Source organism: Bubalus bubalis, chromosome 15 (genome assembly GCF_019923935.1).
Source record: "Bubalus bubalis isolate 160015118507 breed Murrah chromosome 15, NDDB_SH_1, whole genome shotgun sequence".
Classification (NCBI taxonomy): Eukaryota; Metazoa; Chordata; class Mammalia; order Artiodactyla; family Bovidae; genus Bubalus; species Bubalus bubalis.
This window is the reverse complement of record NC_059171.1, coordinates 31,120,688-31,135,164: the sequence shown is the minus strand read 5'-3', so window position 1 is coordinate 31,135,164 and position 14,477 is coordinate 31,120,688. Positions and strand designations below refer to the sequence as shown.

The 14,477-nt window shown below is 33.3% G+C and overlaps 1 protein-coding gene across 2 annotated transcripts in view; it reads left to right on the top strand.

Annotated features, from left to right (window-relative positions):
- Positions 1 to 14,477, top strand: part of CSMD3 (CUB and Sushi multiple domains 3) — a 1,458,322-nt gene that overhangs the window by 158,367 nt on the left and 1,285,478 nt on the right. For both annotated transcript variants that reach the window (XM_044928635.1, XM_025265188.2), the window contains exon 2: positions 11,876 to 12,098. In XM_044928635.1, coding sequence (XP_044784570.1) covers positions 11,876 to 12,098 — 223 coding nt within the window. The remainder of the gene's footprint in view (positions 1 to 11,875; positions 12,099 to 14,477) is intronic.

Genomic DNA, 14,477 nt, shown 5'->3' with positions numbered 1-14,477 from the left:
ACCAAAACCTGACAAAGATCCCACAAAAAAAGAAAACTACAGGCCAATATCACTGATGAACATAGATGCAAAAAATCCTTAACAAAATTCTAGCAATCAGAATCCAACAACACATTAAAAAGATCATACGCCATGACCAAGTGGGCTTTATCCCAGGGATGCAAGGATTCTTCAATATCCGCAAATCAATCAATGTAATACACCACATTAACAAATTGAAAAATAAAAACCATATGATTACCTCAATAGATGCAGAGAAAGCCTTTGACAAAATTCAACATCCATTTATGATAAAAACTCTCCAGAAAGCAGGAATAGAAGGAACATACCTCAACATAAGAAAAGCTATATATGACAAACCCACAGCAAACATTATCCTCAATGGTGAAAAATTGAAAGCATTTCCTCTACAGTCAGGAACAAGACAAGGGTGCCCACTTTCACCATTACTATTCAACATAGTTTTGGAAGTTTTGGCCACAGCAATCAGAACAGAAAAAGAAATAAAAGGAATCCAAATTGGAAAAGAAGAAGTAAAGCGCTCACTGTTTGCAGATGACATGATCCTCTACATAGAAAACCCTAAAGACTCCACCAGAAAATTACTAGAACTAATCAATGACTATAGTAAAGTTGCAGGATATAAAATCAACACCCAGAAATCCCTTGCATTCCTATACACTAATAATGAGAAAACAGAAAGAGAAATTAAGGAAACAATTCCATTCAACATTGCAACGGAAAGAATAAAATACTTAGGAATATATCTACCTAAAGAAACTAAAGACCTATGTATAGAAAACTATAAATCACTGGTGAAAGAAATCAAAGAGGACACTAACAGATGGAGAAATATACCATGTTCATGGATTGGAAGAATCAATATAGTGAAAATGAGTATACTACCCAAAGTAATCTATAGATTCAATGCAATCCCTATCAAGCTACCAACAGCATTCTTCACAGAGCTAGAACAAATAATTTCACAATTTGTATGGAAATACAAAAAACCTCGAATAGCCAAAGCAATCTTGAGAAAGAAGAATGGAACTGGAGGAATCAACCTACCTGACTTCAGGCTCTACTACAAAGCCACAGTTATCAAGACGGTATGGTACTGGCACAAAGACAGAAATATAGATCAATGGAACAAAATAGAAAGCCCAGGGATAAATCCACGCACATATGGACACCTTATCTTTGACAAAGGAGGCAAGAACATACAATGGATTAAAGACAATCTCTTTAACAAGTGGTGCTGGGAAATCTGGTCAACCACTTGTAAAAGAATGAAACTAGAACACTTTCTAACACCATACACAAAAATAAACTCAAAATGGATTAAAGATCTCAACATAAGACCAGAAACTATAAAACTCCTAGAGGAGAACATAGGCAAAACACTCTCTGACATACATCACAGCAGGATCCTCTATGACCCACCTCCCAGAATATTGGAAATAAAAGCAAAAATAAACAAATGGGACCTAATTAACCTTAAAAGCTTCTGCACATCAAAGGAAACTATTAGCAAGGTGAAAAGACAGCCTTCAGAATGGGAGAAGATAATAGCAAATGAAGCAACTGACAAACAACTAATCTCGAGAATATACAAGCAACTCCTACAACTCAACTCCAGAAAAATAAATGACCCAATCAAAAAATGGGCCAAAGAACTAAATAGACATTTCTCCAAAGAAGACATACAGATGGCTAACAAACACATGAAAAGATGCTCAACATCACTCATTATCAGAGAAATGCAAATCAAAACCACTATGAGGTACCATTTCACACCAGTCAGAATGGCTGCGATCCAAAAGTCTACAAGTAATAAATGCTGGAGAGGGTGTGGAGAAAAGGGAACCCTCTTACAATGTTGGTGGGAATGCAAACTAGTACAGCCACTATGGAGAACAGTGTGGAGATTCCTTAAAAAACTGGAAAAGACCTGCCTTATGATCCAGCAATCCCACTGCTGGGCATACACACTGAGGAAACCAGAAGGGAAAGAGACACGTGTACCCCAATGTTCATCGCAGCACTGTTTATAATAGCCAGGACATGGAAGCAATCTAGATGTCCATCAGCAGATGAATGGATAAGAAAGCAGTGGTACATATACACAATGGAGTATTACTCAGCCATTAAAAAGAATACATTGGAATCAGTTCTAATGAGGTGGATGAAACTGGAGCCTATTATACAGAGTGAAGTAAGCCAGAAAGAAAAACACCAATACAGTATACTAATGCATATATATGGAATTTAGAAAGATGGTAACAATAACCCTGTGTACGAGACAGCAAAAGAGACACTGATGTATAGAACAGTCTTATGGACTCTGTGAGAGAGGGAGAGGGTGGGAAGATTTGGGAGAATGGCCTTGAAACATGTAAAATATCATGTATGAAATGAGTTGCCAGTCCAGGTTTGATGCACGATACTGGATGCTTGGGGCTGGTACACTGGGACGACCCAGAGGGATGGAATGGGGAGGGAGGAGGGAGTGGGGTTCGGGATGGGGAACACATGTATACCTGTGGCAGATTCATTTTGATATTTGGCAAAACTAATACAGTTATATAAAGTTTAAAAATAAAATAAAATTTAAAAAAAAATAAAAAAAATTAATTACTACTATTCTACCAGAAGATAACATTGGAAAAGTCAATAAAATTGACAAACTACTAGCAAGAGTGATAAATAAAAATGAGAAAAGACACAAACTACCAGTATTAGGTATAAAAGAGGAGAGACGCACCACAGACCTTACAGACATCAAAAGATAATAAGTGTATGTTATGAATTATTTTGTATGCATCTGTTTAACAACTTAGAATGTACCAGTTAATTAAACACACACACATACTGTATGAAATAAGTAATTTGTAATAGCCCTAAGCCTTATAACTATTAACACAGTATAATTCATAATAACAAAACTCCCCTAAAAGAAATCTAGCACAGATGATTCGATGGATAATTCTAAAAAGATTTAAAGATGATTTAACATTAATTCTACATAGTATCTTCCAGAAATACAAAAGGAAGGAACACTTTCCATTTAATCCTTATAAAGCTGACACTATAAATTTCAAAACTAGATAAACACAGTACATAAAACTAATATCCCTTATAAAAATATATGAAAAATTATTAGCAAACAGAATTCAACAATATAAAAAATGATTGTAGTATAGCATGAACCAAATAGGTTTTATTACAAAAGTGCAAGAATGGTCCTATCTTCAAAAATCAATCAGTGCAATCCATCGAACTAAGGTTAAAAATGAAAAAGCATTGTTCCTAATGCAAGAAAATAATATGAAAGGTATAAATATTAGAAAGAATGAATTAAAAATGTCCCTTGTTGTGGGTGTCATGATAAGCTATATAGAAAATCCCATGGATTTACTAATAGACTCCTAGATTTAATATGTGACTTCAGCCAGTCACAGATACAAACTAAACATTTAAAAATCAATTATAAATTTTATATTCTAGCAGTAATATGTGGAGAAGGAAATGGCAACCCACTCTGGTATTCTCGCCTAGAGAATCCCATGGACAGAGGACCTTGTGGGCTGCTGTCCATAGGGTCGCACAGAGTCAGACACGACTGAAGTGACTTAGCGTGCATGCATGCATTGGAGGAGGAAATGGCAACCCACTCCAGTATTCTTGCCTGGAGAATCCCAGAGACAGAGGAGCCTGGTGGGCTGCTGTCTATGGGGTCGCACAGAGTCGGACACGACTGAAGCAACTTAGCAGCAGCAGCAGCAGCAATACCATGTGGATGTCTTAATTAAAATAAAGTATCATTTATATTAAGAAAAAATAAACTACTTAGATTTGAATCCAACAAAACATGTCCAGGGATTGTCTGCAGAAAGCTAAGCAAGACTGAAGAAAGAAAGCACAGAAGATTCAAATAAATGGAGAGAAATACTGTGTTTACAAAATGAAAATCTGAACATAGTAAAAATATCTGTTTTCCACAAAGAGATATATAGGTTTAATCTGAGCAAGATTTTTTTGTGGATATAGATTAGATCATGCTAAAATATATATGAAAATGCAAAGAAACTAGATGAGCTAAACCATTTTGAAAAATAATGAAGTGGAAGGAATCAGCTTGATTTTAAAGCTTATTTTGTAACTACTGTGATAAAAAATGTGGCACAGACAGTAGATCAGTGGAATAGAACAGAGAATCAGAGATAGGCCCACACAAATATGCCCAACTAATTTTGACAAAGGTGTAAAATTATTTCAATAGAGAGAGAAAAATAAAGGACTTACCAGCAAATGGTGCAACAACAGTTGGACATCCAAAGACAATAAATAAATACTAAATAACTTTGATCTAAGTCTGATGTATTACACATAAAAAATAACCAAAATGGATCACAACTTGAATGTGAAACCAAAGTCTACTAAACTTACAAAAACAAATAAGAGACTATTTAAGATCTAGAGCTTCAAAATAAATTCTTAGCCTTTATACCAAAGCAGGATTTATAAAATAAAAAATTGATAAAGTGGAATTCATCAAAATTAAAAAACTTTTACTGTGACAAATACCCTATTTAAAGGATGAAAAAATCAGTTACAGAATTTGAGGAAGATTTGGAAATCACATAGTAGAGAAAGTACTACTATTCAGAAGACATAAAAACTCTAAAAATTCAACATAAAAAAAATTCTAATTGTCTAATTAGAATATAGACAAAAGTCATTCCTTAAACTGCATGTTAACTTAAAATATCTTAAAATTGAAAGCTTATTTTAAAAGTTAAGCTATTCAATTTCCTTCTGATTCCCCCCAAATTAACTTTCTATACATTTAAGAGTTTATTTTTGAACTCTCAAGTCTTTTAAGTTGCTTATGTCCATCCTTATGCCAGCTTTACACTATGTTGATTGCTGTAGCTTAGCTTTGCAATATCTTTTAAATTGATAAGTGTGAGTTATCCAACTTTGGTTTTCTCTTTCAAGATTGTTTTGGGTATTCTAAGTTCTTTATATTTTAGTATGATTTTAGTATAGTTTGTCAATTTCAGTAAAAAAAAAAAAAAATCCCTATTTCTCCTAGGAATTGCTTTGAAAAACTGTTAAAATTAATAAATCTAGCAAAGTTATGGGATACTAAATCAACATTTAAAAGTCATTTGTATTTCTAAGTACTCACACTGAACAATCTAAAAGAGGAAAGTAAACATCAAACCATTTATAATAACATCAAAAAAGAATAAAATACTTAGGAATAAACTTAACCAAGGAAGCAAAGACATGTTTTCTGAAAACACTGCAGAAAGAAAAAAAGTTTTAAAAAGCACATGCAAAAATTAAAGACATCCCATGTTCATAAATTTGAAGACAATATTGTTAAAATTTTCAGATTGCCCAAAGTGATATACAGATTCAATGCAAACCATATCAAAACTCCAATGGTATTTTTTAATTGAAACAGTAAAATAATTTAAAAATTCATATGGAACTACAAAGGATCCAAATAGCTAAAACAATCTTATAAAAGAAAAGTGAGGCTGTAGGCTCACATGTTCTGATTTTGAAATATATTACATAACTCTAGCAATCAAAACGCTATGGTACTAGTATAAATATAGAAACATCAACTAATGGAACAGATAGAGGACCCAGATGCAAACCAACACATATATAGTCAACTGATCATCAAAAAGGGTGCCAAGAATACACAATGAGGAAAGGAAGTTTCTTCAACAAGTGGTGTTGGAAAAACAATATATATGTAAGAGATTTAAATTTGATCTTTAATTTGCACTACACATAAAGATTGACTCAAAATTGATTAAATATTTAAACATAAGACCCAGACTATATATCCTAGAACAAAACTTAGGGGTAAAACTTCTTGACATTGGTTCCAACAATAATTTGTTGGATATGACATCAAAAGTAAAGGCAATGAAAATAAAAATAGACAAGTGGGATATACCACAGTAAAAAGTTCTGTAAAACAAGAAAACAGAGTTAAAAGGCAACCTATGGAATGGAAGGAAATATTTGCAAACCATATATCTGATATCCCAAATTTACAAAGAACTTATGCAGTTCAATACCTAAAAAACAATAATTTAAAAATGGGCAAAGGACTTGGATAGACATTTCTGTAAAAAAGACAAACTAATGGCCTACGCTATATGCTGAATATCACTCATCATTAGAAAATTGCAAATTCAAACCACAAGGTCTATTCATAGCTATAGGATGGCCATTACCAATATCTATATCTCTTTATATATGGAGAAATTGGAGAACTTGTGCACTGATGTGAGAATGCAAAGTAGTACAGCCACAATAGAAAACAGTGTAGAAGTTCTTCACCCTTGAAGAACCTAAAAATAAAACTACCATGTGACCCAGAAATCACATGGTCATTTATTCAAAAAATTAAAATCAGGATACTAAAGAGATACTTGCATTCTCAAGTTCATTACAACACTATGCATGATATCCAAGAAGTAGAAACAATCCATACATACATTGAAGGATGAATGTATAAAGAAAATGAGATACATATATGTCATAGAAAATAACTTTTAAAAACAAGAAAATGATGTCATAGGCTATATGATGATTGAACCTTGAGGATATTATGCTAAGTGATGCAAGCGAATTATATAAGACCAAATAGTATTAAGACATGATTCCACTTATATGATATTTTCTAAAGTAGTCAAATTCAGGGAAGCAAAAAGTAGGATTTCAAGGGTTAGGGGAATGGGAAAATCAGGAGTTATTTTTCAATGGATATAGCATTTCATTCGAGTAAGATAAAAAGTTCTAGAGAATTCTATCTAAAATATACACTCCAAAACTGGTAAGAGGATATACTTCATATTATGTGTTGCTTACCACAGTAAAAGCTTTCCAGGTGGCTCAGTGGTAAAGAATCTGCCTGCCAATGCAGGAGACACAGGTTCAGTCTCTGGGTCAGGAAGCTTCCTGGAGAAGGAAATGGTGCACCATTCCAGTATTTTTGCCTGAAAAATCCCATAGACACAGGAACCTGGAGGGTTACAGCCCATGGGGTTGCAAAGAGTCAGACACAACTTAGCAACTGAACACACACACACACACCACAATAAAAAGGGTAATTGCTACTACTGAATTCATTACAAGATTTTATCCCACAGATGTTATGCATCAAAAAAGTGTGAGCTTGATAGTGCGTGCTGGGGGGGAGAAATTTGATCAATGTAATTGGGCACAAAAGCCCAATTGCAGCAGATAAACACAAATGTGAAAAAAAAAATTTAAACACAAATATGAGTGTTGCTCTGGCATGGAACTTAGCACAAAAGAAAACAGAAGAAATTATAAAATATCATAAAATACAAATAGGCACTTCATTATTCTATAGTATGAAGGAAAGGTAAAATATGGACATGAAAATAAAAAAGAAAATATCTAAAAATCTATGTTGTTAACTAAACTCTTGTTGATAATATGACCCAAATTATGGAAATTTTAGTTGTTTTTCAAGTATAAATTGACCAAATGGACATTAAATGTTAAGATGTGAAAAATATAACAGAAGACATTCAGAAACTGTCAAAGACTGAATTTATAGAATTTTTCAATACAAGTTTTAAAGACCAGATTGCCGTAAATACGTACTGAACTATTTAGACTAAGTTTTGCTTTCACCATGTTCTCATAGCAAAGTGTGCTTACCCTGATCATAGCACTTATTCTATACTAAATAAAATAATCTATATTCCCTTGCTATCTCATTTTGTAGTTTGTCATGAAAACAGGCTAAGATAATGTTCTTTTAGTAATTTTATGCTGAAAGCATTACATAAATGATGAATAGATGAACAAATATTGAAGAGAGCTCATCAAAGGGGATGGGGCTTCATGTGTACTATAAAGAGCAGCAAGGACTTGTGACTTTATGATAGCAATGAATAAGCAAAGTTGTTTAATTTAGAAATGTAAAAGTATATGAATGGCAATATGGATTACCGATAAATAACCAGAAACCTAAGCAACTGTATCCTAAAAGAAAAGTAAGAAAAGGTAAAGTAGCCATTGAAACATATGTGAAGGATACAACAAGGCAATTTACAAAAGATGAATAATAAATGAATTAAAATATAAGATATTTGATTCCAATACTACTCAGAAAAATACAAAAATAAAATAGAAAATATGCTTTTGCCTTGCAAAATTTGCCATGTGAAAAAAATCTAGTATCACTGAAATCAAAAGGGTTGGAAGTAGGAAAAACTTAATAATCTTGTGATAGCAGCAAAAATTTTTACCTTCTTGATAGTTTGGCTATCCTCTAAGTTTAAAATTTAGTACTCTCATTTCTGGAATTTTATCTGCAGGATATATCACATAACCACACAAGGATATATGTTCAAAGTTGTTTTTTATACGCATGAAACTACAAAGAACAAAGCCATCAAAAGAAGATATGTTAAACAAATTATAGTACAGACATACCATATGCCATTTAACTATGTAGTCATTAAAAAAGGAACGTACTAGACATATACATGTGGATCCAGAAAAATATCAGTGATATTTTACAAAGTTAAAAAATCCAGGAAAAATATGCTTTAGTATGACTATTTATAAAAAATATATCTAATATATAGAAATACACACATATCTGCATGAGCCAAGAAATGACCTGAAAAGATTAGCTAATAACATTGACTAACCTGTTTTGCTTTGAAAAACTATTTACTTCTAACCTTCTGTGTGTGAAAATTATCAACCTCCTGTTAGAAAAATGTACTTTATTATTAATACTGTGATGTTTAATCAAACATATATTAAAAATGAAAATAAAATGAACACAGATAAGAAACTTAAAAATAAGTGTAACTCCTAATTTGCCTAGAGAAAAAAAAAAAAAAAGAAAAGCAATTGAAATGCATGAATCAGCAGGCCCTTGAAGAAGTAGTGGACAAAGCTGAGCATGTTATTTTAGGACATATGTCATTTTTCTAAAACCATCAGGAATATGGGGCTTGAGATTATATAAAACAGCCCATAGATCAGATTGCAGCTGAAGAGATTCATGCCTGCATTTAGTTATGAAGTTCAAATTGGAAGCTGTTCAGGCAGAAAACTAATAGAAATGGGTGATAGCTAATTAACCTAAGGCTTCAAAGTAATTGCTCTGCAAGAAGCAATTTTAAAAGGGGCTTTTCTCTTTTTTTTTTTTATTTCTGAAAATCATAAAATGCTCTATATGACTCTGGCAAATGAGTAAAAACATAAGTATACAAACAAATACTGAATTTTTGAAAATTTTTGCCTCATCCAACTTCTTGGCAAATTTTAGAAAAAGCAAAAGAATCACAAGACCTATGCCACATATCACATACTGAATAACCCATGTTCTCAACTTTGTTGTATATAAAGATAATCAGAGTATATTACTGAAGTCAATGTGGCTAGGAGGATAGGGTTATACTGATTAATCCAGTTCTGAGCCATTCACTTCACCACTAGTCAATTGAGTCAGCTACTCCAAAGCATATAGCTATTTAGTGGAGAAGTGACTCCCCTAGCAAAAGCAAGGTGGTCATATGGAATGAATGGACAACAACCCAAATTAGCCTCCATGTGCCATAATTTACAACTCTGGCTTCACATCTTTGATGAATGATTCCTTATACTTAAAAAAAAAATAGTTGTACCTTTATTATATGTACTCATTCCTTCTGAGAGAGAGGCATCCCTAATGTCCTGCATCTCTACATCCAGTTCCAAATATAGATACTTGTGTAGTATGGCATTTTCTCACCCCAAATTAGCTGGACATCTCTCACAGCTTCATGGTACCTAAACTTCACGTAGGATGCATAGATGTGGAAATGAAATCTGGGAATTCTGATGAGAAATAATGAGAAATTCTCATTAGAATTTCTGAAACTGAGGCAGGAAAGACAGGACCAGGACCAGGACCAAGGACAGTCTCCTCATGTAAAGGCATTAGGAAGGAGGGAAATATACCTCTTTGTTTTGCACTTAGCCATAACACATGGAGGAATGGCATCTAAAACAGAAACTTCTTAACATCTGAACAAGAAACTCTGACATAAAAATGGAGGAGCACATGCAGATAAAAATGTAGCTGATGACCCTATAGGACCTTCTACATGTGGCACTTGGAGGGGAAGATTTAAGGGAAAATGACTTAGATTACATGTATAGTGGTTACAGGAGACAAATATACAAGACCAGAAGCCAATGCAACCTTGTGCAATTCAGGCAACATCTCAACCATCCCCTTAATGAGTATTCCACCCCTAATCAAAAAGACCTTCCATCTATTCAAAGGGCTAAAATAAGATAAAAAGGGAAATCAAGAATCCTGTAGTGCACTCCTCTGTGCCAAGGATGCCTGTACTCTTCCTCTTGTAGTGTCTAACTTTTGTTTTAACCTTAATAAACCACTTATTTGTTTTCTTTGCTCCTCAGCCACAATGTGGGGTGTTTGTGTGTTTGTATGTGTTTATTTTTTCCTTGGTGTTTTGTGTTCCTTGTCCAAATTCTTTTGGACAAGTTAAACAAGAAACTGGACCTTTGATAAGATTTTCTGGTGTCAAAACCATGGCTGCCTGGCTCTAGATCCAAGCTTTAATTTCATGTAGACTAGTCTAGGGGCTTCCCTGATAACTCAGCTCATAAAGAATCTGTCTGCAATGCAGGAAAACTCAGTTGGGAAGATTCCCTTGAGAAGGGATAGGTTACCCACTCCAGTATTAGGATTCCCTGGTGGCTCAGAAGGTAAAGAATCCACTGCAGTGCAGGAGACCTGGGTTCGATCCCTGGATTGGGAAGATCCCCTGGAGGAGGCCATGGCAACCTACTCCAGTATTCTTGCCTGGAGAATCCCCATGGACAGAGGAGCCTGGCAGGCTACAGACCATGGGGTCTCAAAGAGTCAGACACAACTGAGCAACTCTCCACAGACCAGTCTAGATAAATGCTGTGGACCATATTTTCTGATAAATCTTTGATCTTTTCATTACCCAATATGACTACAGAATATCATATATTTATAAAAAATTCTTTAAGAAGCATGGTATTTTTTCTAGGTATTTGCAACAGTTAAGCTCTCAATAATTTAAACTTCCCATAGAACTAGTAAGGAAGTTCTTAAGATGGCAGCAGTAAGTTGTTCAGGATTCAGCTTTTCTCACCAACCTTCGGTGTCACTCCGATATGGTTAGTTTAGGATTGTGCTCTAGTCAAAAGATCAATTACATAGTTGTTGTTGTTGTTGTTGTTCTGTTTTTGTTGTGTGTGTGTGTGTGTGTGTGTGTGTGTTTTATAGGTCTGAGCCATTTATATGTCTGCTATAATCAGAGTGGGACAGATTTTTCTAAGGTGCATTGTTTACATGCTGGAGATTTGCGTACACAAAAATGTTAGCACAATTTACTAAGACAAACTGCAGTTAATATTTCAAGACCCAAAATGCATACTAACATCATTAAATTTAAATGGTTGTGTACGAGTGTCCACAGTTTGATTGGAACTACTTCTAGGATTGTGCTTGCATGTTAGATCATGTAATGGATACTGAATCAGTAGTATGGAGGATTTTATTTCATCAACTGGTTTGTAACTAAGCAAAAGTTGTATGATAAATAACATGTCTTCTAGTATTTTGCTATTGGTGCTTTCCTATTTAAAAAATAGATAATTTACCTAATTCTTAAATTGTTATTTACAAAATTATTGTAGCATGGGTCTTAGGAAAAAAAGGCTTCTTTTCAAAATAATATGTCTTCTAGATTGTTCTTGTTTTTATTAATAATATTAATGTCTATTTATTTGTCTTTTATTACAGGATTTATTTATACATGTGGTGGAACTTTAAAAGGACTGAATGGCACTATAGAAAGCCCTGGTTTTCCATATGGATATCCAAATGGTGCAAACTGTACGTGGGTAATAATAGCAGAAGAACGAAATAGAATACAAATTGTTTTTCAGTCATTTGCTCTAGAAGAAGAATATGACTACTTATCCTTATATGATGGACATCCTCATCCTACAAACTTTAGGACAAGGTTAGTGTATTTTGAATGGAAAAATGGATGGAAATATTTAATGGGTAAAAGAAGTTTATTTTACAAAAGATGCTTAACATTTGTGGTGAAATTCAATTATTACTCCTTTGGAAATATATCATCTTATGAACAAATTAGCTCCATAGTCTGACTTCAGAACACTAGTAAATTATCTCTCCAAAAAGTGAATTTAAATTGAATTGTACTCCTTTAGAGTGGTTAAAGATACTTTGATTTTTAAAATTTTTGCCTCATGGTTTCATTCTTTATGGGACGACTTTTAGTAAAGTGAAAGCATGTAATGCATCTTTCAGTGGTATGTGACCAATTTTAATATACAATAATATGCAAAATATTCAAAATCAATGTTTATATGATAACAGAATACATTAATTTTAGATAATGTGTATAGTTTATAAACTTTAAATATCTGAAAAGTAAACGCTCTTATATCACCAACTGGGACATTCATGATTCTGTCCACACAAACCAGATTATTTATTTTTAAGTTAGTTAATAAAACAGATATGAAAAGTAACTGGTACCCTGACTATTTAGAAGTGTTTCTTCAGTATTTCATTTTAGGATATCTAGACATAATTTATGCTGTGTTGTCAAGAATTCTTTTTAAACATAAACCAATTCTAATTCAAACCAACAAATTTAAAATGTCAGATATTACATGTTTCATGTAGTCCTAGATTTTTACCAATGTGTGCATATTTTCCTTAACTATAGTGTACTGTCTTTATTGTAATTCAAAATATTCTAAGCAGATAATTTATAAGAATTAGAAACCCTTATGTACTTGACTATGCTTGAGTTATGATTCTATGATTCTGTTACTTTTTCTAATAGTTGATTCTGTGTATTTGCCTTCCTGATTTACAGGAATAAGATTATCAACACTGTTTTTATGCATTCATCAGTCTTCCATATTTTTTGCATTGATTTTTCACATCTTAAATAAAAATTTGATATATATTATCTTCACTTTTACTAAGAAAACACATAATATATAGGGAAGATATTGGACCAGGAGATAAGGCTTGCATATTAGTGCTAGCTTTGTTGTTCACCGGCTGTTTGAGCAATCCACAACAGCTGTTCTTGTTTAAAATGGAAGGAGGTAATAATAATGAAAATCTGTCCATCTCACTATATTCTTCTGAATATCTCATGAGATAATGTATATGAAACTGCTTCATAAATATATAATATTTTAGTACACATTTCAACTGTTTGCAGTCAGACTGACAGTTTAAAATGTCTGGAGTGTTTCCAAACACGTTTGTACAAAGAAAATATCACTAGATTGATTACAGATTAATTCTATTTTTCTTTCTTTCTTTTCTTTCTTTTCTCTACATTTGTTTACTGAAGATTTCTAAACTTAATTTCTTACTTCCTTTTACACTGTTAAATTCATAATATCTATTTATTTCAAAGATATACAGTATGGCAGACACATCAACAGTGCTCTTTCATTGTCATTGCCAATATCATTAAAAGTTCCATGTCTTTTATTAATGATGCAGTCAAGATAGTGTGTGTGTACCTGCCTGCACTAGTGGCAGTGTGTGGGTGTTTGCTTTCACCTAGTGAGGCCATGAAAGAAAATGGAAGATACTTCTCAGACTATCAAGTCAGCTAAATTAATGTCAATAAAGCTAGAAGCACAAAGGTTTTGTGTATTTCCTTTACATTAGCAATGTATGCTATTTGTTGCTAAGTTGCTTCAGTCGTGTCCGACTCTGCGTGACCCCATAGACGGAAGCCCACCAGGCTCCCCTGTCCCTGGGATTCTCCAGACAAGAACACTGGAGTGGGTTTCCATTTCCTTCTCCAATGCATGAAAGTGAAAAGTGAAAGTGAAATCGTTCAGTAGTGTCCAACTCTTAGCGACCCCATGGACTGCAGCCTACCAGGCTCTGCTGTCCATGGGATTTTCCAGGCAAGAGTACTGGGGTGCTATTATCGTTGTGTAAATATGGAAAAAATAAAATTCTCCAAATGTTATCTAATAGTTTTAATCACTCCACTGATAATACTGTTTGTTCAAGTATCTATCCTCTGTAGATACACTCAAAAATGAGAAAAAAAATTATTTTATCCCCATCCTTCTTTTTTAAGCAACTGTCACCTCTGGGAAGTTAAATGATGGTAAGATGGGGAAAATAAATTTATTGTTTTCATTCTTTCTTTCCTAATCTGTAAATGGGGAATAACAACATTAAATTTACAGAGCTTTTATGACGAATACAGTGTAATGAAAGTTTAGTAAAACAAATCTTAAGCATTTATTAAATGATTCCCCTGGACCTGACACTATATCTTGTAATTGTTACATTTAATTTCTCCCCTGTTTAAATAATGTGA